We start from the raw sequence: 25,369 nt of genomic DNA, 5'->3' as shown, positions 1-25,369 counted from the left end.
GGGGATCCCCTCCGGATCCTATATTTAGGGGACCCCCTCCGGATCCTATATTTAGGGGACCCCCTCCGGATCCTATATTTAGGGGACCCCCTCCGGATCCTATATTTAGGGGACCCCCTCCGGATCCTATATTTAGGGGACCCCCTCCGGATCCTATATTTAGGGGACCCCCTCCGGATCCTATATTTAGGGGACCCCCTCCGGATCCTATATTTAGGGGACCCCCTCCGGATCCTATATTTAGGGGACCCCCTCCGGATCCTATATTTAGGGGACCCCCTCCGGATCCTATATTTAGGGGACCCCCTCCGGATCCTATATTTAGGGGACCCCCTCCGGATCCTATATTTAGGGGACCCCCTCCGGATCCTTCAAAAGGGGCCATAAAACTAAAATGTTTGAAATCTTTTGTGGGATCACTTTTACTTTTTTTTTAAATTTTACTGAAATTTATTATAAGGAACCTTATATAATTTTAAGACAGAACATTTGCCGTAGAAAGTTTCCCGATCGGAAAATGTTCCGTATTTTTCCAAAAAAAAGCAAAAAGTTTTTCATTCCATGATTAGCCTAATATTGTTCCCAAATTTAAATTTCGCGCCATTTTGTCGAATCCAAGAGTAAAACTAAACGTCTAGAGTAGTGTAGAATAAAAACAATTAAAAAGTCATATATGTTTCAAATTTTATTTAATTATAATTATAATAATAATATAATCATAATATTTCCGGAAAATCAACAACTCCAGAACCCTCGAAATTGAAAATATTTCGCCACCTTCAGCGAATGATACAGGGCCCCAAAATGTATCGGAATAGGCCTAAAAATAAAACTAGGTTACCCTCGTTTTTGGTATACCTTACAAAAAATTCCTGACTTACTCCTAAAATGTTGTTGGTGTGAACGCGACTCGATGTACTTTGTCAAAAAAGCCCCCTTTCCAGGGGGGGGGGGGATAATGAATTTTGTGTATCGCAGAGTGTATATATATTTTCAATTTATTTATAATGGGAATACAGGGCCCAGCTTTGTAGCGTTTGTCGGGCGTGGGTTCCTGGGGCGGCGACTGCCAACCTCGCCAGTCCTTCCCACGCGAAGCCCCCTTTCAATTATTTCAATAAGAGCTCCGAGAGCCCGCGTAACCAGGTCTCGGCGAAGACAGCGCTCGAGGGGCGGATAAACAAACCTTTCAAAGTTGGTTCTTTCTATTTTGACCCTAATCCCCGATTCGCGCCCCGTTGAGGTTAAGCAGTCCGCGCTAGACGATCGGACGACAACGTCTGAAATACCTGGAGATAGTGTTAACAATCGATGCTCATATTTGCGTACTTGCGTTATCTGAACAGAGGAAAATTATTACTTAAGATATCAGATATCAGATCAGCTAATATGGGCCCCATTTATTAAAGGGGTTTGTCCCCGCGTTCTTCGGTTTCCCCTTTCCATAAAAACTTGTAGGGGTTGACGGTAATAGCGAGTGTAATGACCACAGTTCCCTGTATTTCCTATTTTTTGCTTTAATTTAACGTCCTTTCTTACTCCTATAAATTCATTAAATTTCCAATAATATCCTATATTTGAACTCAAACGTCTGAAGAAATTTAAATAGTTGACCCTTAGAAGTCTTCAAAACGTCCTAGTTTTTAAAGATGCGTATTTCCAACACTGTTCGCCGATAGTTTTAGACTAAATTCTATTGGTTATCACCTTTGAAGGTTAAAAACAATTTTCACAACCACTTTCTGTTATTGTATAATTAATTTTCTCCTTTTTCTTCCTATATTTTCCTAAATTTCATTGATAAATTTACTATAATATCTTTAAAGGATTTTAATATATTCTGTGGTCAACCTGCGCGTTGTATAAATGGTTTGCCTCCACCCTCCTAGACCTAAGGTGGTGTCTTGGGTATTAGCCTAGCGATTATAATTAATAATAATTGAATACCAGATAGTTAAAAGCTTTAAATAATCTGAAATCAATTTAAAAGTATTTTAATTTAAGGATAAATTCTTCAGCTAACTGAATCTCGTGATATTAACTATGTCAGATCGGTTTCAGATACAATTTGAGATCAGTTAAATGTTTAATCTAATATGAACAACTAACTATTTTCAAATATTTGAAAATTACTACGCGAATAACCTAAAGCCTTAATTGTAGCTTGAGCAACTTGTTGGCAAGCTATCATTGGCCGGCCATCTTTTAATTAGTGAGTCTTTCCCCCCTGGCAAACAAACCGTTGCTATTCGAAATTGCCAAATCCCGGACCAAACACTCTCTTGAAGGATTCGTTGCTTTCCTGGAAAGTTCGTAATATTACACGGTGTTAATAATAAAAATAATAATAATCAGCTAGGCTAATACCCAAGGCACCACCTTAGGCCCAAGTCATCTAGCGACTTTTAATGCCTTAAAATCAGGTGGTCGAGTTACATTGCGTAGGAGGGTGGTGAAAAGCCCTTCAGGCCACGCGAGCCAACAGCTCCCTACACCTAGGAGCAACAAACACAAGGAGAATGCAGCTAGCCTTTAAACACGCTAACGAAGGGTTGTGTACGAATTTCATTGGACGAGCGTCACGAGCCTTTACGCTGAACGTTTTACGGGCGGGGGGGGGGGAGACAATTTCCGAATTTTCCCCATCCGACGGCAGCAGGCGCTAAAGCGTCTAGCCAATGAAAACCGTACACAAGAAAATCCACGACTTTTGACGGGTTGCGTTCTCCTTGTATGGGGTGCTGTGTTTGTTGCTCCTAGCCTACACTCACTATTCCCGTTAACCTCTACAAGTTTTTATGGAAAGGGTATCCGAAGAACTCTGGAGAAAACCCCTTTAACCAGTGGGGAGAGAACTTGCACACTAAACGCGGAAGGAGTGGTTCCGACTTTTCGTGTGTATCAGCTAGTCAAACTAAATACCGAGTAGAGTTAAGTAGAATCATAAGTGTATAATATTGTTGCATAAGTGTGAAACTTCTTATTATTTTAGTTTTACTGAGAGCTATTCACAAGACAGACTGCATTACGGGCTTCGTCGCCGTTTTACGTCCGCTTGCTAACGCGTCACACGTAGCCTTTGAGAGCGCCTCGCTAGGGGAATATTTTCTTCTTGTGATGACGTCACTCTGTTACTAGCTCTCAGTAAAATATTCCCCAAAGTGACAAACTTATGGAACAATATTATAGGCTTTTGGTAGAATTGACGTCCTACCCAAAATAAATTCTACTATATTTCCAGTCTGGCTTAAATTTGTTGTATTTAAAATCGTTCTTTTGAGCGACAAACCCAGGATATATCTTATCTAAATTGTAAGATTAAACCGTAAGTCCATAATTATTTACCATAAGTGTGACAGGTAGCCGAAATAATTTAGGAGAGCTATTTGCGGAGTGGCGTAAAATTGACGTCATTTCTGTAAAGATGAGCTTTTGTTCAATCACTTATATTTTTAATCTCGCTAAAGACCATACTCGCCACAGATGGCGCTGCCGACACTGTGGTGAGCCACGACGTCACTACCAACGTCTGCTTAAGTCGGTTTACCGCGATGTTTAAAATCGTCCACTGCTACTGTATACTTTAAATCTTAATTCGTTAATCATTTTATTTCGACAGTAAGTTTAACGTGTTTCGGTTTAGTTTGGCTACGTGAAAGCCATCAAATAAAGAAAACTTAAAGCAAGCAAGCAAGCAATCAAAGCATACCTAAACATAAAACTATGCTATTCTGTGCCTGTATCTAGTTATATTATTTCATTTGATTTCAAAAGTAAAAAATTCAAATTTCATTTCGTTATTCGAGTAATTATATTATTATTATAGTATTTGATTAAATACAATTATTTAAAAAAATAGCCACTCGAAATTCGTAGGTTTAAAAACGAAACCAATTTTAGACAGCTTGAACAAATTAAATATCCCACCATCTCGTGAATGTTATGCATAATCTCAGTACACTGAAGTACTGTAGTGAAGCGCCGAAATACTTGAAGGGGCTACACAGTGTCGCGCGTGCCATCTATGGACTACTTTTTCTTTAGCCAAACTCTTCTATAAGAATTCAGCTCAGTGATTGAACCATCTATTTATAACCCTGGCGAAAATAATACGCGTCTTAAAAACCTACTGCCAACTGATGTTGTTACCGGTTGTTACGCCAATGCAAGGCTCACTATTACGACGAGGCTAAAGCTGTTAGGTCTGTTGACCTAAGCCACTACCTACGTAATTAATCAAGGCCCGTGCATGCTCGGAACAAAATACATTTTCTGGTCTTTCGAATTCGCCGAAAATTCCCGCTAGGTGCGCATATATGTCGAATCTATTGCTCCGGCCTTGTCTACTGCATCGGCCATGGTGATTAACTATACGAAATTACATTAAAAATAAAGACTATCTTAAGCCTTAGCTTGGCTAAAAATTTTAAAAGGTTTTACTAGTCAAAATTGCCAAAATATGCAACTTTAAACAATAGATATAGGTTAACTAGTATTTTTATTTTAAAATACAGGGTTCATACAAACATGGAAATCAGTGAAAACCTTTAAATATCAGTGAAATTTATTTAAAGCAAAAAGTCAGGGAAATTTCAAAGAAAATGAAAATTTTCCAGAAAAATCAGGGAAAATAATTATGATAACTCCAAATTATGTGCAATTTGTTTTAGTATTACTGAAATTATTACTTAGTATTGAATTCATACGTTCAATCTTGACTATATTATATTAGAAAGTGTTAAGCTTGTTTTCCACTAGCGCGCGTCATAATGTTATTTTCTTTACGCGCGTAAAAACGTTTGAACGTTTCAAAGCTGAGAAACGCGTCGTTGCGCGCGCCAGTGGAAAACAAGCTTCACAGTAATGCTTTTAACATTTTAGAGACCCCTATTGTTTTAAAAAGTACACCTGGAAAATATTCAAAACTGCTCTGGAAAACCTGGAAATATCAGGGAAAATGGTTTTTGAAATATTGTATGAACCCTGAAATATGGTAATCTGAATATTGCGATTTTCGTACACGCGCACCTAGCGGGAATTTTACGGCGAATTTGAAAGACCAAATTTTTTTCCGAGCCTACCTTGATTAATTACGTAGGTAGTGAATAAGTCTAAGTATGAAGGCAACCCAAGAAATGAGAGGTCATGTCTATAAATAAAAATTTAAACTATGTCAATCGAAATTATACTGTAAAATATTATGTTATTTATGGACTTACTATCAAAATCGTAGATTTAAAAATGCGTGTGATTAGGTTCGTGATAAATGGTTAAGTTTAAAACGCGCGTTTTTAAAATGTTTTAAGTTATTTGAATATAAAAGATAATTGTTTTTGCTGATGAATAAAGAATTTGGAGAAACCGTTTATAAAGTTATTTGAACCAACAACGCGATAATTTTGTCTTCCGTTTTTAATCCTGGCTAACAGAGATCGAGCAACTGAAGAGGCGAGTCCCCACTGAGTCTGTTTCGTCCGTGACTAAACTAATAGTTGGGCTCTCATTCTTCACGGTAGAGAGCACTTCGATCGAAGGATAACTTTTTCTTCGGAGTTCAGGGAATTCTTGGCGAGTTTCTTATAGATTAGAAATGTCGATCTGCTGTGCTATTGCGAAACTAGGATTTAGTGCAATCTACTATTGGACCGGGTATCTGTCGCGTACTTCGATCCAATTTTGATGGCGGAATGGCCTAGTCATGTTTCACAGCTGATTCCAAACGATACTACACTTTGATCTTTGTCAAAATACGAAGAAAATTATTAATGATCGTCGGAAACCTTTCTTCTATCTTTTTCAAATTATTTTTTTAAATTAGAAATTATTATTTTTATTAATTTAAAATTATAATTATAATAATTTTATTATTGTTATAATTTTATTATTGTTATAATTTTATTATTGTTATAATTTTATTATTGTTATAATTTTATTATTGTTATAATTTTATTATTGTTATAATTTTATTATTGTTATAATTTTATTATTGTTATAATTTTATTATTGTTATAATTTTATTATTGTTATAATTTTATTATTGTTATAATTTTATTATTGTTATAATTTTATTATTGTTATAATTTTATTATTGTTATAATTTTATTATTGTTATAATTTTATTATTGTTATAATTTTATTATTGTTATAATTTTATTATTGTTATAATTTTATTATTGTTATAATTTTATTATTATTATAATTTTATTATTATTATAATTTTATTATTATTATAATTTTATTATTATTATAATTTTATTATTATTATAATAAGAAATTATAAATAAGAAATTTGTTGAATATCTTCACACCAACTTTTTAAAATCCCACAATTATAATTATGGAAAAATTCTTACTGACCTTAGTATTAATACCTTAGCACAATTTCGAGATAAAACTGAATTAATATTTATCTTTAAGATACTTAATAATAGAGTGGCCAGTGAAAATATTGTTTCTAATCTAAACATATCTGTACCAAACTACAAGCTAAGAAATAAGCAAATATTCAACACACTGTATACTAGCCTTAACCCACTAAACCGTCTACAAAAAACTGCAAATAACTATACGCACAAACTGACCTATTTAGCTGTAAATTGTCAGACATAAAAAATTTATAACTTTTACTTCCATACTATTTATCTATTGCTGTACATTTTCATAAAAATGCATTTATGTCATTAGTTTCACCATTGTATATTTTTCTCATTTGTTAAAATGTGTATCAACTAGCTGATCTTGTAACCAGGATTGTTTTGTTACACAATAAACCCCACGTTCGTTCGTTCGTTATTATTATTATAATTTTATTATTATTATAATTTTATTATTATTATAATTTTATTATTATTATAATTTTATTATTATTATAATTTTATTATTATTATAATTTTATTATTATTATAATTTTATTATTATTATAATTTTATTATTATTATAATTTTATTATTATTATAATTTTATTATTATAATTTTATTATTATAATTTTATTATTATAATTTTATTATTATAATTTTATTATTATAATTTTATTATTATAATTTTATTATTATAATTTTATTATTATAATTTTATTATTATAATTTTATTATTATTATAATTTTATTATTAGTATAATTTTATTATTAGTATAATTTTATTATAATTATAATTTTATTATTATTATAATTGTATTATTATTATAATTGTATTATTATATAAATTTTATTATTATATAAATTTTATTATTATATAAATTTTATTATATAAATTTTATTATTATATAAATTTTATTATTATATAAATTTTATTATTATATAAATTTTATTATTATATAAATTTTATTATTTTTTTATTATTATATAAATTTTATTATTTTTTTTATTATTATATAAATTTTATTATTTTTTTATTATTATATAAATTTTATTATTTTTTTATTATTATATAAATTTTATTATTTTTTTTATTATTATATAAATTTTATTATTTTTTTTATTATTATATAAATTTTATTATTATATAAATTATATTTTTTATATTCATAGTTTGGATTTAAGTTTATATAGAGTGCTAAATCTGTTTTATCTGTAGGGCAAACGATGGTCATTGTCACGTGATGGCTGTTAGGGCTGACGTGCGCGAGGTGCGTTATCAGAGAACAACACTCTACGATGGGGATAGCGAGATGGAGCGAAAAGTTCAGGTTGAAACCGGGAACATAGTTCGCGTTCTAACGCGTGCCGCTTAACCTCTTCTTTGTTTTTAGTTCGATTCTATCCCGTGGGACTATTTTTAGCCCGGCTGAGGATCATATCGGTTTGACCTCGCGGCGGAGGTCAATCACTGACCGCAGAGTGCTTCCTTCCTATCGCTTATTTCGGGCACGAAGGCCCCCTCGCCACACCTCCCTACAGAAGGTATAGAAAAGGAATAGCAACTTAATCTTTTACACGGCTTTCAAATGTTCTAAAGCTAAGGGTACTTCTGTTTATGTATATATTAAGCGGATAATGTTAAAGTGTTAGTAGGCTTAAGTGGGGGTTGCGCAATGGCGTAGCGAGGTTATTTGGCGCCCAGGGCCAAACTCGAAAATTTGCAGCCCCTCCCCCACCTACGCCGGGCCCAATTTCCGCCATAAAATTCCTTGTTATTATCAATAACAAAATAAATATTTATCTATTACAATTTTATTGATATATTAAAAAATTTTCAAGTTTCCAATATCCGCTTTAATACTTTAGGCGCCTCTTTGGCGCCCCCTGGACCGTCGGCGCCCGGGGCTCACTACGCCTCTGGAGTTGCGGAGTAGTTAGCACTTTAGCCTCGCAGCAAGAGGAGCCGGGTTGATCCCAGCTTGTGGCACTGGGTGAAAACTCGGAACAACTCCTTCCGCGTTGAGTTTGCAAGTTCTCTCCTCACTGGTTAAGGGGTTTTCTGCCGAGCTCTTCGGTTTCGTATTCCATAATAACTTGTTGAGGTTAACGGTAATAGTGAGTGTGGGGAGCTGTTGGCTCACGTGGCATGAACGGCTTGCCACCTCCCTCCTACGCGTTGTAACCCGTCCACCTGAATTAATGACTTTAAAAGTCGCTTGATGACTTGCTGGGTATAAGCCTAACTATTATTATTATTAACGATTTCCTTTTTAAGCCAATAAAAACGAATTCCGAAATGATGTCATTTAAGCGCTCGGGAATCCATACCTCTACTTGGTATGCTTTTCGCGGCAGATTTTCGTCTCGATGTGGCTGACGGTTTTTTTGAGGTCATTTTGTTAACTTAACAAACAACAACGTGAGAGGGGAGCGCGCGCAAAGGGCATTTTTTCTCTCGTAGGCGGGGCCAAAGCCGTCAGAGTGATCTTACCATACGTGATACGGCATGATGAGCATTCCTAGTAGAGGCATGGATTCCTGTAGCGCTAGAAAGCGAAGCTAATTCTCACAGACGATTCGCTTTAGTTTGTTTATTTTAAAAAATTTATTTTTAGCATAAAAATACAAAATGAAGGAATGTAAGTTCGATCTTTTGTACGCGATTCGATCGAGTGCCTGTGGCCTCGAAGATACTTTGTTTGCCATATTATTATTGTTATTAAATAATAAATTATCTGTTATAATTGTATTATAATAACTATTCTAATAATTATATTAATTAAATACATGAATATATTTAATTTATTTGATTACAGGGTTGGCATAGAACTAGCCATACCGGTTATAGCCACCGGTTTAAATCCAGTAATAGCCACTTGAAAAAATTCAGATTTTTGTGGCTTTTAAAAAAAAAATTACAATATGAATATTTTAGTAAATTAATAGTTTTTATTTAGAAATTTAGTTTATTTTTTGTTTCATATTTAGAAACCGGTTTACTTTAACCAGTTTTTCGGTTGGTTTAAAGTTCCAAAGTCCGCTGCCTTGCTTCTGTCGGTGCGTCATACACAAAAACTAGGGGGAATTTCTCGAGGAAATCAAAAGAATTAAGTTATTTCGCTTTATTTGTTTAGTTTCTTATTTACGTCAATAACTGCAGACAATTTCTACTTACATAAGTAAAAGGTACTGTTTATATTTTAGCCGGTATAACCGAAAAAAAACCGGTTATGGCAAATAAAACCACTGGTCTGGATTTTTTCAAATAAAAGCCGTTTTTTTTTCCAACTCTGATTAAATAGATTAATGATAAATACTGCAAAAAGGACACCTAACCATAACGCGTTAACTTAGGAACTAACGCTTCGACTGCTTATAAATAACAAAGAGTTCTATTTCGACTACGTCACTATTAATTGGCCGGAGGTAACCTCGGGTATTCCAGTGAAATATTCATAGGCCAAATAGATTCATGCTTATACTCAGCCGAAACCGCAAAACAAACTTCAGGGTTCATACAGACCTTGAAAACCTTGAAAACCTGGAAATATCAGGGAATTCGATGGTCGACCGAAAAGTCAGGGAAATTCCATTTTTTTGTAAAATCGGGGAATTTTATGAGGGATCCGAAAGCTTGCGCTAATGAATACAAATTTACACCAAGAAGTTTTTCTTATTAAAGATTTGACTTTAATTATACTTATTTTATTATGATATTGAACCGATTTATCTTAAATGAGTCATGAAATGAGTTACTCTGTAAATCGTAGTTTTTATTTGAGTTTATCTTGAACCTGGAAAAATCAGGGAATTATCCGTGGGAAAACCTAGATATATCAGGGAAATCGGGTTGTCAATAGCTGTATGAACCCTGAACTTGTTGCTATTACTTTTCGTTATTTATTAATCTACGCATAGTGATGTGAATTTTGTTGAAATTCGTTCTCAGCACGTAAGCGGCACATCCTGGTTTCGAGAAAACTACGCCCAATTTTCTTCAGAGCGGTTTTTTTATAATATCATTCGCTGGCTCATATCATATCTTGCTCGTTTTTACTCTCTTATCTCAGTTTTGCTTCGCTCAATCACGTGCCTATATTATTAGCTTTGATCTTTGGCCATATCAAATTTGATTAAAATGTTTATGCTTATTATGCCTTAAAATCTTCACCCACTTCGTAAACAATATCGTAAATATTAACTTATGTTGTAATTTTTATCCAGATCTTGTGAAAATAAGAAACTTTACTGAAATGTTAGTAGTAATATTGACTTGTGAAATCGCAGGGTAGTACAGACCTGTAAAACCTGAAAAAATAAGGCAAATTTCAATGGGAAATCCCGGAAAAATCAGGGAATTTCCATGGGAAATATTGAAAAATTTGGGAAATTTCCCTCTCTTTCATTTTCTCTAGTTTCCCCCTCTTTTTCCTCTAAAGTTTCCCCCTCTTTTCCTCTAAAGTTTCCCCCTCTTTTTCCTCTAAAGTTTCCCCCCTTTTTCCTCTAAAGTTTCCCCCCTTTTTCCTCTAAAGTTTCCCCCCTTTTTCCTCTAAAGTTTCCCCCCTTTTTCCTCTAAAGTTTCCCCCCTTTTTCCTCTAAAGTTTCCCCCCTTTTTCCTCTAAAGTTTCCCCCTCTTTTTCCTCTAAAGTTTCCCCCTCTTTTTTCTCTAAAGTTTCCCCCCTTTTTCCTCTAAAGTTTCCCCCCTTTTTCCTCTAAAGTTTCCCCCCTCTTTTTCCTCTAAAGTTTCCCCCCTCTTTTTCCTCTAAAGTTTCCCCCCTCTTTTTCCTCTAAAGTTTCCCCCTCTTTTTTCTCTAAAATTTCCCCCTCTTTTTTCTCTAAAGTTTCCCCCTCTTTTTTCTCTAAAGTTTCCCCCTCTTTTTCCTCTAAAGTTTTCCCCCTTTTTCCTCTAAAGTTTTCCCCCTTTTTCCTCTAAAGTTTTCCCCCTTTTTCCTCTAAAGTTTTCCCTCTTTTTCCTCTAAAGTTTCCCCCCTCTTTTTCCTCTAAAGTTTCCCCCCTCTTTTTCCTCTAAAGTTTCCCCCCTCTTTTTCCTCTAAAGTTTCCCCCCTCTTTTTCCTCTAAAGTTTCCCCCCTCTTTTTCCTCTAAAGTTTCCCCCCTCTTTTTCCTCTAAAGTTTCCCCCCTCTTTTTCCTCTAAAGTTTCCCCCCTCTTTTTCCTCTAAAGTTTCCCCCCTCTTTTTCCTCTAAAGTTTCCCCCCTCTTTTTCCTCTAAAGTTTCCCCCCTCTTTTTCCTCTAAAGTTTCCCCCTCTTTTTCCTCTAAAGTTTCCCCCTCTTTTTCCTCTAAAGTTTCCCCCCTCTTTTTCCTCTAAAGTTTCCCCCCTCTTTTTCCTCTAAAGTTTCCCCCCTCTTTTTCCTCTAAAGTTTCCCCCCTCTTTTTCCTCTAAAGTTTCCCCCCTCTTTTTCCTCTAAAGTTTCCCCCCTCTTTTTCCTCTAAAGTTTCCCCCCCTTTTTCCTCTAAAGTTTCCCCCCTTTTTCCTCTAAAGTTTCCCCCCTTTTTCCTCTAAAGTTTCCCCCTCTTTTTCCTCTAAAGTTTCCCCCTCTTTTTTTCTCTAAAGTTTCCCCCTCTTTTTCCTCTAAAGTTTCCCCCTCTTTTTTCTCTAAAGTTTCCCCCTCTTTTTTCTCTAAAATTCCCCCCTCTTTTTTCTCTAAAATTCCCCCCTCTTTTTTCTCTAAAATTCCCCCCTCTTTTTTCTCTAAAATTTCCCCCTCTTTTTTCTCTAAAATTTCCCCCTCTTTTTTCTCTAAAATTTCCCCCTCTTTTTTCTCTAAAATTTCCCCCTCTTTTTTTCTCTAAAATTTCCCCCTCTTTTTTTCTCTAAAATTTCCCCCTCTTTTTTTCTCTAAAATTTCCCCCTCTTTTTTCTCTAAAATTTCCCCCTCTTTTTTCTCTAAATTTTCCCCCTCTTTTTTCTCTAAAATTTCCCCCTCTTTTTTCTCTAAAATTTCCCCCTCTTTTTTCTCTAAAATTTCCCCCTCTTTTTTCTCTAAAATTTCCCCCTCTTTTTTCTCTAAAATTTCCCCCTCTTTTTTTCTCTAAAATTTCCCCCTCTTTTTTTCTCTAAAATTTCCCCCTCTTTTTTTCTCTAAAATTTCCCCCTCTTTTTTTCTCTAAAATTTCCCCCTCTTTTTTTCTCTAAAATTTCCCCCTCTTTTTTTCTCTAAAATTTCCCCCTCTTTTTTTCTCTAAAATTTCCCCCTCTTTTTTTCTCTAAAATTTCCCCCTCTTTTTTTCTCTAAAATTTCCCCCTCTTTTTTCTCTAAAATTTCCCCCTCTTTTTTTCTCTAAAATTTCCCCCTCTTTTTTTCTCTAAAATTTCCCCCTCTTTTTTTCTCTAAAATTTCCCCCTCTTTTTTTCTCTAAAATTTCCCCCTCTTTTTTCTCTAAAATTTCCCCCTCTTTTTTTCTCTAAAATTTCCCCCTCTTTTTTTCTCTAAAATTTCCCCCTCTTTTTTTCTCTAAAATTTCCCCCTCTTTTTTTCTCTAAAATTTCCCCCTCTTTTTTTCTCTAAAATTTCCCCCTCTTTTTTTCTCTAAAATTTCCCCCTCTTTTTTTCTCTAAAATTTCCCCCTCTTTTTTTCTCTAAAATTTCCCCCTCTTTTTTTCTCTAAAATTTCCCCCTCTTTCTTTTTCTCGAAAGAGGGGAAACTTTATTTTCGGATATTTTTAAATACAATTTTTGTGTTCTCCGAATTTCTCAAATTTCCATTATTTTTTCTGGATTTGTGGATTCCCAGAAATAATTATTTCGATTTCTAGCTACTTGCGCCGCAGATTTCCAAAGTGATTAGGTCCCCGACGAGAGAAGTTGAGCCTTGCACATCGGTCTTTTCCAAGAACCGTCCTCGTCCTGATCGTATCTAATTATAAAGCTCTTGTTTGGACGCGTGCGTCCGATATTTTTATCCGCTTCGTCAGTCCCACTGCACCTCGTTAAGAGACTGTTGTTCTCTGTTCTCCGCAGCCACCCAACACGGTCGCTTAAGCTCTTAAAATACTATTTTCCCGCTAATATTGCGTTTAAAAATAGCTTAAGATTTCGATGTTAGTTTATTTAAAATATTACACTCGAACCTTTAAATAACAACTATTATACTTTAAAATTTCCTTTTTGTTTTTAAAGTATAGATGACCATTTTCAAGGTCAAATCGCTTGGTATTAATGCTCCCGACGGTCAATTGTTCAGGTTCTTGGGGTCGTTCTTTTCAGTTACGTCAAGATAGTCAGTCAGATCGGGTTTATTTTTTTTATCTCCAATCTGATTTCAAATCGTTTCCTGAAAGCTATCTGATCTCCTGAACTGATCTTCCAAAATTTATCTGAATTCTTCGTTTGGTATGTATTTAAGTGACTTGGCAACGACGTTCAAAATCATCTAATTGGGTATAAGATATTGGCTTTTAACAATTCTTACAAGATTCTAGCTATTTCCCATTGTTAAAACACGATGTGTAGCGGTAAAATATAGAATTATTCTAAAAACAGTGAAACGCCGATTTTTAGTAGTTTAATAATTTTTTATAGTTTTAACTAAAGAAACATTCTCAATAATTGGAAATAAACACAATGTTTTAACGATAACAAACCTGCAACGCTAATTTCTGGATGACGTATAAACGTGTCTATTGGTTTCCCTAGCGTTAGCAAAGTAGAAGGAATCTCGTGAGAAACAACTTTAACGTTAAGTAACCGGGTTCAAGAATGTCTAGGGGCATGCTATAGGTAAATATATAGCGAGAGTACGGGTGCCCAAACGGTTTTATATATTATAAACCAAAATAATAATAACAATACAAATAACAATAAAATATTTAAACACTTAATAATAATAACAATAAGCATGCAAAAACACGAAATACGCGGGGGGGGGATACGCGGGCTCTCTCTCTTTATAACAATAGTTTGAAGCCTGTGACTTACGCTCACCGATTGATGAAACGGTCTGGTGCCGTTCAACGTCGCTCGTTTGGGTCTCCTTAACCCTTTTGCTCTGTCCGCTCTTAAACTCGGTCCACTCTTTGGCTCGATTCGGTCTCTGGCTCCGCTCTCTGGCTCTGTCCGGTCTCTGGCTCTGTCTGTCACTCAGGGCGCTGAGGACTGTGTCTAAATCTCTCCAACTCCCTGGTTTTGTTCATCCCCATTTCAGTAGGCGTGGTTTAATTACGGAAACGGACATTTGGTGGCTTCTTATTGGAGAGGTTAAAAGGTTAAGGGTAGCTTGGAGTAGGTGGCTTGGCTTAAAGATTATTGGCTGTAGAAGGTTTGCGTATAAAAGTAGAAAGATGAAATCATCTGGTGTCTTTCCCAGGAAGAAGGTCGCACGACGGTACCACATGTCGCCACGTGTCTTTCGGGAAGGGTACACGTGGTTGTAGTTTTTATTTTTAAAGGTGGCCGTTTGAAATAACGCTTCTTTCAATAGTTTTAAGGAAGTTAATGTGTTAAAACTTAAAATCTAAATAGGAAATATTTTAAATGCAATAATTTTTAAATAACACTAATCTTTAAATAACACCAAAAAATGAGCGTTACAAACCATCAAATCACGGAGAGGATTCCGAAGTGGTAATTATCAGGTGGTTAATAATGGTAAATAACGTTATGGTATAAAATGGTAAAAGTAGTAAATAATGGTAGATTATGGTAAATAATATTTCCATGAATTATTTACAGTATTTACAAAGTCTAGATTTACGAAGATAAAACCATTAAGATTAAAAATAGCCTTGTGGAAGTAAAGAAAATAAAGTTTAATATCTTCTAAAGTTGATATATTCCTTTTTTGAATTATTTTCTTGATTTCCCATATTATTTTACCATATAAACGATTATTTAGCATAATTTACTAGTTTTATTCACAATATTCGAAAGAAAGTGGTGTTTTGGGATCGTCTCTAGAATAAATAAAAGTTTTAAAATTGGGCTTCTCCATAAATGCTTGTTTCCTTGTAAGCAATTCGCGAATCGGTCTGTTCTTTTCTATATTAGTTTGGTGCACGCTCTCTTCCGTAGAAAAGTATTTTCTTTGGTTGGTCGTTATTCGAAAATTTGTTCGATTGATCCCAAATTGCTTGCAGGAAAACACATTTTGAAAGAAGCCATTAGTGTTTAATACTTTTTTTATATATAATATATATTATAATGACTAGACCATATATATAATAATAATAACCATATCTATAATAATAATAACAATATATATCATAATAATAATAATAACCATAAAACCTCCTACGCATTGTAACCCGGCCACCTGAATTAAAGGCTTCAAAAGTCGCTTGATGACTAAGGTGGTGCCTTGGGTATTAGCCTAGCTGATTATTGTTGTGCTATTGTGTTATCATAATAATAGTAACCATATATATCATAATAATAATAACCATATATATCATTATAATAATAATAACCATATACAGGGTCTTTTTTTTTTGCTCGGAAAAGTGTTTTTTTTTTTAAAACTATTTATAGTACCGATTTCAAATTTGGAAGGTCAATTCTCTATACCGGGGGACATCAGTTTGAGAAATTTGAGTGTTTTCGGTAATGTTTTTCACCAATTTTGAAAAATTATTTTTCGACCACTAGGTGCGAGATAAAAAATTTCTATTGTAAAGTTGTAGGCCGTCATCGAAAACCCTTAAAAATGGTTCACTCGACGAAAAACAATTTATTTATCAGTGAAAATTCGAGCTTGAAAAATTTACAAGTTGGTGAAGCCAAATTACGATTGTTTGAAACGATAATTGAAACCGAATTACCTAATCCAGTTGAAACTTTGGTTAAAAAAACGACCGGATTTAAAAAACACGAGGCTATAGGTCAATCCTAAACATGCATTGGGTATTTAAAGGAAAACTTTGGGAGATTATTATCAGTGTTTGATAATATTTCGAACAATGCCTCGTTATTCAGTAGCTGAGCGTACCGAGATAGTTGCCATTTACTATGGAGAAGCAGCGCAAAACCTTAGAAGAGTGACTGAAATCTTCGCAGAAAGACATGCAAATGGAGCACCATCTGTAAATACAGTAAGACGAGCAATTCACGATTTCAATCAATTTGGTAACTTGCAACCTAGGTTTCGCGGATTGGGTCAACCGGATTTAGACTTCGAGAACAATGTACTCGCGTACTTTGTGGCATATCCTCGTCACAGTTGCGCTAACGCCGCTGCTGATTTGGGTTGTTCTGCAAATCGTGTGTGGAAAATTCTTCGTAAGAATCGCTATCACCCATACAGAGCTACGCTCCACCAAGGACTAATTGACGGAGACCATCAAAGACGTTATGAATTTAGCAACTGGTTACTAAATGCTGTCCAAGAAGATAGACAATTTTTGCGCCATGTTTTGTTCTCCGACGAAGCGTCATTTTCTAGAGATGGGCCCTTTAATCATCAAAACAGCCATCTTTGGTCTGACATCAACCCACATTGGGGTTTTGAATATCATCACCAGGTTCAATTTGAACGGGTCAATGTTTGGGTTGGACTTGTTGGAAACCGTTTGATTGGTCCCTTTTTCCTGCCGACGAACCTCAACGGCCAAAGGTATTTACATTTTCTACAGAACGAACTGAGTGACGCAATCGACGACCTTCCATTGGCTGAAAGACGTCAGTTGTGGTTTCAGCAAGATGGCGCCCCTCCGCATTTTTCCCGGCAAGTAACTGAGCACCTCAACAACGAGTTTCCTGAAAGGTGGATAGGGAGAAATGGTCCAGTGCATTGGCCAGCAAGGTCACCTGACCTAACACCGCTGGATTATTTTCTCTGGGGATTCGTTAAAGCAAAGGTATACGCCACGCCCATTGAAACTAGGGAGGAACTCATTAGACGAATAATCAGTGCTTGCCGAGACGTCACACCAGAAATGGTAGAGAAAGCGTTTGAGAACTTAATTGTCCGCGCACAAACCTGTGTTGCAGCCAATGGTGATATTATTGAAAATGTTTTGTAAAAATTTATGTGAATAAAATATCTGCATTTAAAAACCAAACGTGTACATTTTTTCAAGTGTGAAAACTCTACTACGTTTGTATTAGACTTGTTCCCTTTTCAATTATCGTTTCAAACAATCGTAATTTGGCTTCACCAACTTGTAAATTTTTCAAGCTTGAATTTTCACTGATAAATAAGTTGTTTTTCGTCGAGTGAACAATTTTTAAGGGTTTTCGATGACGGCCTACAACTTTATAATAGAAATTTTTTATCTCGCACCTAGTGGTCGAAAAATAATTTTTCAAAATTGGTGAAAAACATTACCGAAAACGCTCAAATTTCTCAAACGGATGTCCCCCGGTATAGAGAATTGACCTTCCAAATTTGAAATCGGTACTATAAATAGTTTTTGAAAAAAAAAACACTTTTCCGAGCAAAAAAAAAGACCCTGTATATCATTATAATAATAATAACCATACATATCATTATAATAATAATAACCATACATATCATCATAATAATAATAGCAATATACAGGGTAATTCAAATATTTGAAGGAGTTGTAGGGGGTGAGTGCCTGTTTTCCCCCATTTTTCTACGATGAGTTAAAAGAGCGCCAGAGAGCTTCCAAGTGTGACCTACTAGCCCCTGGAAGTAGGCTGCAACAAGCGCAAAACCAAGCAGCAGGAAAACGCGAACATTAAGGTTTAGGTTCGTGTGATAGGTAAAAAAGGACTTTGTAAATAAATCGAGGTAACCATCGTAAAAATATAAACTAAAACAGTATTTAACAATTTCAAAGTTTTATATAATTTACTATCATAATTTTACCTAAAACAAATGTTTTAATTTTTAAAGACTTAATCTATATATATGTATAATGAATTTATTAAATTTAAGCTAATAATCATATAAAAGTTTTTATTTTTTAAAACCTATTTTGGTACTTTACAAAATAAATTCGGCGGAATCTCCAACCACAGGTAGAATCCAATGCAACATTAAGGGAAAGTAGAAGAATTATTATATTTAAACCTAAATTATAGCAATTGGCCAGGTTTTCCTTTTTCAAAAATACTTTATAAAAATTGATTTAAATCAATAATTTAAGTCAAGTTGATTTAAATCAGCTAACCCTTTTCAGGTGGCCGGGTTACAATGCGTAGGAGGGTGTAGGCAAGCCCTTCACGCCACGCGAGCCAACAGCTCCCTACACTAACTAATTAGACCAGGGTTGGAAAAAAGCCAGACCAGTGGTTTTAATTGGCTATAACCGGTTTTTTTGGTTATAACCGTCTAAAATATAAACAGTGCCTTTTACATATGTAAGTAGAAATTGTCTGCCGTTGTTGTCGTAAATAAGGAACTAAACAAATAAAGCGAAATAACTATATAAAATAACTGAATTCTTTTGATTTCCTCGGGAAATTCCCCCTAGTTTTGGTGTATGACGCACCGATAGAAGCGAGGCAGCGGACTTTGGAACTTTTAACCTACCGAAAAAATGGTAAAAGTAATTCGGTTTCTAAATATGAAACAAAAAATAAACTAAATTTCTAAATAAAAACTATTAATTTAATAAAATATTCATATTGTAATTCTGGAGATTACCGGATTTAACCCGGTGGCTATAACCGGTATGGCTGGTTCTATGCCAACCCTGATTTAGTCCGTTAACCTCTACAAGTATTTATGGAAAGGGAAACCAAAAACTAGGGGTAAGCACTCTTTAACCCGCGGGGAGAGATATCGTTATTTCACTGTATGCCATAGTTAGTTTAATTTTTTTAACCAACGGAAGTAATAGACGCGAAGGTTTCTGCAGCCTCCGTTAGAATAACAGCGAGAGATCGAGAACGACAGATCCGGCTTCGTGAAACCACCCCACTCGACGACCAAGTGAAGGGGCCGTGATTGATCATCGGCGCTTTTTAAGAGTTGTACAAACCGCTGGCACTGCAGCACTCGTGGCCAACGTGTACTGTCTTTGCTGGCACACCTCATTAGACAGCGAACGTATATTGACGTGTGTGTGTGTTGGGTTCTCGGGCGCCAATCGATATTTTGCTGCCCAACATTTCCAATCTTTCGATGCGCGGGAAAATTACAACTTTATTAAAAACCCGAGCGTGGTTTCGAACGAGAAAAAACTCCGGATTTCAGCAATATCAGAAGTAAATGAACTGGAGTTATCAGACCACTATACACTCTTTTTAGGAAAGTTTACTGGGCGCCGCCGTTATCGTACAGACAACCAACGAGCCAGCCCTCTACCGCAGAAATTTCGTCCCCCCAAAACCGTTTTTTTCATCACCCTCCCTGTAGACTGTAAGGTTATGGCGGTCGATTGGGAAGACGCGTTTAAGAGTCTATATCTCTCATACTAACGTCGTAAGATCCTCCTTTAATCGACGTTTTCAAATGTCGCGCCTTCAGAGCTCCACTATCGCCATCTATCGACTAGTAGGGGATGACGTGTATATCGAATGTGGATATCCACAATTCCCTGGTGCAATTTTTGGCGGGAACTAAAGGGGGTGGAACTCCGATTTATTAAGGAAAATTCCTTTTTAAAATTTTGGCCCTCTCCTATAACTTCGGTTCATTTACTTCTGGCAATATTCGATGTATTAAGCCCGTATAAAAAAGAAACTTGTACGTGTAGAATGGCAGCGAAAAAGCCACCTCAACACGTTTTCCGAAAGGGCTTAATTGGAAAGCTATAAGCGTTAACAGGGAAATTATATTCGTGTACACTCAGAATGTATAAGCTAGTAGCAACAAACACACCACCCCACACAAGGAGAACGCAAACCGTCAAAAGTCGTGGATTTTTTTGTGTACAGTTTTCATTGGTTAGTTTTTGGAACGCGGAGATCCATGAAAAAGCGTTGTGTGCTGATGCACTTTCTTTTACGACATCGCTCTGATTTTAAAATAGTTTAAATTTAATTTATTATATATATAAATAAATATATAGATAATATTTAATTTTTAAATAAATAAATCTAACAAAGAATACTCCTTGCATGTGAGTTTTATAGTTCTGTCTAGTATCGTATTTACACCCGCGTTCTAGCAGAGTTCCCCCAATGATGCGCAGCGCCCCCTTTTATCTAAAATCATTTCAAGAACCTCATTTCATTGGCTCGCGTATAACTGACGTATTCTACGTGTTAGGGAGTCACTGGGGTTTAGCCATATTTACGCGCTAAAGTTGATAAAGAAGCGCTGCCCTTTCTGTGAGAATCATTATGGCCGGACGGGTTTCTCCAAGACATTCCAAGGGTCTAGATATATAATTTCCTTCTTCAACCAGTAGCGTGAATGTTTAGATACGAAAACCGCGTTAGAAAAATATCTTAATTGTTTTTATACATTTTTACCTTTTTAAACTTCCGAGTGACCTTTAATAACTTATACGAACTTCTATTAGGCACCTCCGATCCCCACTTGTCGCCATGCCTACACTGCCGCCGCGTTAAGTAGCTCGTGCCAGCAGCGCTGGGTTAAATTTATTTTCGTATCTTCCGCTGAGTGGCGCTGTGGGTAGGGTATTCATTTTGCGTCTTGCGCCGAGTGGCGCTGTTTGTAGGGTATTCATTTCGCGTCTTGAGCCGAGTGGCGCTGTGGGTAGGGTATTCATTTCGCGTCTTGCGCCGAGTGGCGCTGTGGGTAGGGTATTCATTTCGCGTCTTGCGCCGAGTGGCGCTGTGGGTAGGGTATTCATTTCGCGTCTTGCGCCGAGTGGCGCTGTTTGTAGGGTATTCATTTCGCGTCTTGCGCCGAGTGGCGCTGTGGGTAGGGTATTCATTTCGCGTCTTGCGCCGAGTGGCGCTGTGGGTAGGGTATTCATTTCGCGTCTTGCGCCGAGTGGCGCTGTGGGTAGGGTATTCATTATTCAGATTATCGGTATCGATAGTTTTATTTATCGGAAATTTATACAAAGAATCGCGATATCTTTAATCGATACCATTAGACAAAATTATATTTCACATTAGTGCGTTAGTTTATTATCGTTCGCTTGAGAAATAATTACCGAGATCCATTGACTACTCATTTTTGATGGACTACGGAACAAACCATCAGTCCAAATACGCGTTCTTTGTCTCGTGATCCCAGCGAGTGTTTGATGATTTGGTTTTAAGTTGCCAGTTTTTCCCGATAGAGGCTAAGGTGGTGCTTTGGGTATTAGCCTAGCTGATTATTATTATTATTATTTTTTGGGTGAGACGTCAAATCTACTTTTATCCATTTCCAATAATTCGACTACCTAACACACTGACTTAACTTAAACTCAACTATTTATTAATGAAATTGGTAATGGTACCTGTGTGAATGAATGTTATTGGACTATGTCGGGACCACTGAGGAATCTCTCGACAAAGGGCGGCGCCACCGTCGCCACGCTGTACAAGGGGCGCTTATCTTGGGTATGACGTCAATTATACGTCACGGAGCTATCAGTAACTCTAACTGATGGAACTCGTGGAATGTAATTATAGACTTATGCCGATACAAATCTGAAAATCCCGTATCCGTTTTGGAAGAGCATAAATGTTTTCTATTTTATGTCGTAGTTTTTATTTTGGCGCATAATAGATGGCGCCAGAGCTATACTCTGATAAAAGGACAAACGACAGAGTGGCCCTTGGATATCTCCAGACTGGTTTATAGACGGCTTCGTCGCTGTCTGTGCTATGAATATGGCGCCATCTAAACATTAGGGCTAGAAGTTAAATTTAAAAACGTGAATTTACAAATAAAAAATAATTTGGAAAACTATCGATACGCCCTCTTTCGTTTTTATTTGTACCTAAAATTTTCATTTCATAATTTTTCTTAAAGCATTATTTAAACCTTAAATGCGCATATAATGTCTTATATTTGATAATGTTGTCCTGTATTATTTTATATTTCTTATAATTATAATATTATATATTTTTATGTCCTATAAAATCCTATACATTGACAAAAGTTGCTTATGTTTAGTCCTAGAGTAAGTTTTTGGGTGTGCTCCTTGATATTGTAATAATCAACTAGACTAATACCCTTGGCACCACCTTAGGCCCAAGTCATCTAGTGACTTTTAATGCCTTAAACAGGTGGCCGGGTGACAATGACCAGGGAGGTTAACGGTAATAGTTAGTGTTGCGAGCTGTTGGCTCACGTGACATGAAGGGCTTGCAACCACCCTCCTACGCATTGTAACCCGGCCACTTGTTTAAGGCATTATAAGTCGTTAGATGACTAGGGCCTAAGGTGGTGCCTTGGTATTAGCCTAGCTGATTATTAATATTATTATTATTAATGCGTAGGAGGGTGATGGCCATTGGCCAGCCGCTCCGTACACTCACTATTACCGTTAACCTCTACAAGTTTTTTATGGAAAGGGGTAAGTAAAGAACTGGGGAAAACCCCTTTAACCACCCTACTCCAGGATCTGAGAACCGTGGAGGGGAACTTATAAGAGGTGATACAAGTTACTGTTCCTCCCTCACGTTTTCTGGCGCTGGCTAAACTTGTGCTTTTAACAAAAATTAACAAATATTGAAGCTAATACAAGCGCCGGACTATAAGATTCCTTGTTCAACTTGTTCCAATCAGAGCATTTTTTGTGGGGAAAAAAGCTCTTTCTTTGGAATTTCTGGGTTCCATTCTTTGAAATCTATTATTTTCTTTCGGAGAGTCATCAGCCAGGGTCGTTGTCTTTCGCCCTGTTTTTTGGCAAGGCCTGTTTCCCGTTTCAAGCGTTGAGCTACGAGTTATAGTGGCCTATTATCCCGCGCTGTTGGCTCCTATGTACGGATCCGCTCTTTGTTGTCGCCGGCTTCTCGTCACCCAACACTGCCTTCTCAAAAGCGTGCAGGGCTGCCGGTTGGCATTTTTCCCCGCCGAACTGCGCTGATTTTAAAAATACGATGCGGGGAAATAAATTCTGGGTGGTCAATTGGTTTATTTTTGATCGAAAATGAAATATTAGTTTTATTTAAATCCGTTTTTTTAATGGCATTTATTGATTTTTAAGCGATGCCTTTTTTTTGCAATTTAATTGATTGATTACCGTCTATTAGTTACATTATACAAAATAATTTTTTTAACCATGATCAAGTTTTAAAAACTAAAATAAAATAAACGACGGATACTTCATAGTTTATACATATTTATTTAAAACTTTAAAAACAAGTTTTAAATAAATATGTACTAACCATGAAGTATCCGTCGTTTATTTTATTTTAGTTTATTAGTTAAGTAATTAAATATAAACATCCAATTTAATTTACGTAGTTTTTTAGTATGCGCATATTCTGGATTTTTTGGACGGTTTCGATTAGTAACCGTACTAATAGTAATTATCTTTTCATTTCTGGTTAAAAATGCTGTTAACTTTTTTAATATTGGTTATTGTTAATATTATTGATAATAAAAAATATTTATACTCCTTTTAAAGGTTTTTTCACCAATTCTTTAAAATTAGGCAATAATTTGGGCTATTTATAGAAAATTTAAAGAAATAATTTTGATTAGGTTTGAAAGTATCAACATTTAAAGAAATAATTTGTTCTATTTTTCAAAATATCACAATTTAAAAGAAATAACTGGAATATTTAAAAAAATGTAAAAAATGAAAGACATAACTGGAAACGGTTTTTGGGCTATTTTTATTTCCATTTGTCGCAAGGCGCTCCACACAGGGCAGGAGTTGCTATATTTAAGGGGTTAAAAAGAGTGCTTTTTCTTCCCAAAGTGGCGCCACGTTGGGCTTTTTTCTTTGAGGTTTTCCCGCTCCTAATTCTTCAATTAGAGGTTTTTGAGGCAGAAGCAGTTTGCCGCAGCGGTGGTCTTGCTAAGTGTGTCTGAGTGCAAAGTTGAACGTTGCGATGTTATTGATGTTAATGGGCTATTAGAAGTGACCAATCGGCGAATGGATTTTTGGGATCCTGTGAGTTTATAATTCATATATTGATAGATTTTTTTATATTATCAGATTTATTTATTATTTCTATAATTCCATCCAAAATTATGTATTTCTAATTCGGGATAGTAACTGCTTAGGTCGAGATTAGCCTGCTTATAAATTTGTTTAGCTTTTTTATCCCTTTTCATCATGGACTAATCTACTTATTCGCTTATTTTTCATCCTTAGAAAATGAAATAACTTGTTAGTTTACTCAAAGATAATCTGTAAAGGCTGTACATGACAAATTTACAAAAATTGAAAGGTTCTTACTGTAATATGTTTTCATTACAAAACTTTGTTCTGAAAGTAAGAAAACTTTCTGGAGAACTTGACGCACCGCTGACCTCTTTGATCTTGAAATCGGATTTCGCTTCACGTAATCCTTTGAGACGTATGAAGGAGCTTAAGCCCGCGGTAGAAACGCGTAGGCAGAGCGCCAAGTAGCTTTATTTTTGTCAATTGGCGTTTTTTGGTTATTCAAGATAATATATTGACTATTCGTACATCAAAATATAATATAATGCGAAATAATTAAATAAATTAAGGATTTAATTGGGGTAGTCGCTAATTCTAGCTATAGAGACATATTAGTTAGTATTTTATTTTCTTACCTCACGTACAGATGGCGCTGTGAACGTACTTCAGCCGGAAAATATTTGCATTGTAAAATCAAATGTTTTGTGTCCAATCGTTAGTCTTTGGTTTTTATCTTATTTTAATCGTAGAAGCTAATAATAAGTAAATATTTTTATGAAAAAATTATTTTAGTTAAGTCAATTTAAAGATTGTAGTCGTAGTTAGTGTCATACATAATTATTTAAACTATTTTTAATGTAATATTATTTCACTTTATATGGATATCATGCCTTTGGTAGTGCTAATAGCAGAGCTCCCAGCAATCCCATATTTTCCAATAAGAAATATATTTCATGTATCATTTTTCTCGCGGAAATTGAAAACATGAAAGAACAGATTCTAAAAGATTTGGAATATAGCCATTGTTATGACTACTTTTAAATACAGGCTATAACACTCACGTATTTTTATATTTTAACCCTATATAACACCTTTAAAATTGGTAATTTAGTCTTATA

General features: G+C 35.5%; 1 protein-coding gene across 3 annotated transcripts in view; it reads left to right on the top strand.

Moving 5' to 3' along the window:
- LOC149954457 (diacylglycerol kinase delta) overlaps nucleotides 1–25,369 on the top strand; it is a 147,449-nt gene that overhangs the window by 20,912 nt on the left and 101,168 nt on the right. Inside the window, exon 1 of one of the 3 annotated variants that reach the window (XM_090169074.1) lies at nucleotides 24,178–24,257. The exons of the other annotated variants lie outside the window; for them this stretch is intronic. Coding sequence (XP_090025200.1) covers nucleotides 24,240–24,257 — 18 coding nt within the window. The 5' untranslated portion in view covers nucleotides 24,178–24,239. Of the gene's footprint in view, nucleotides 1–24,177; nucleotides 24,258–25,369 lie in introns of those variants that run through there. 3 annotated transcript variants of the gene reach the window in all.

Source organism: Leiobunum rupestre, chromosome 3, assembly GCF_980474605.1.
Source record: "Leiobunum rupestre chromosome 3, qqLeiRupe1.1.hap1, whole genome shotgun sequence".
NCBI classification, from domain to species: Eukaryota; Metazoa; Arthropoda; class Arachnida; order Opiliones; family Sclerosomatidae; genus Leiobunum; species Leiobunum rupestre.
Note: the sequence above shows the minus strand (reverse complement) of the source record. Positions and strands in the feature narration are given on the sequence as shown.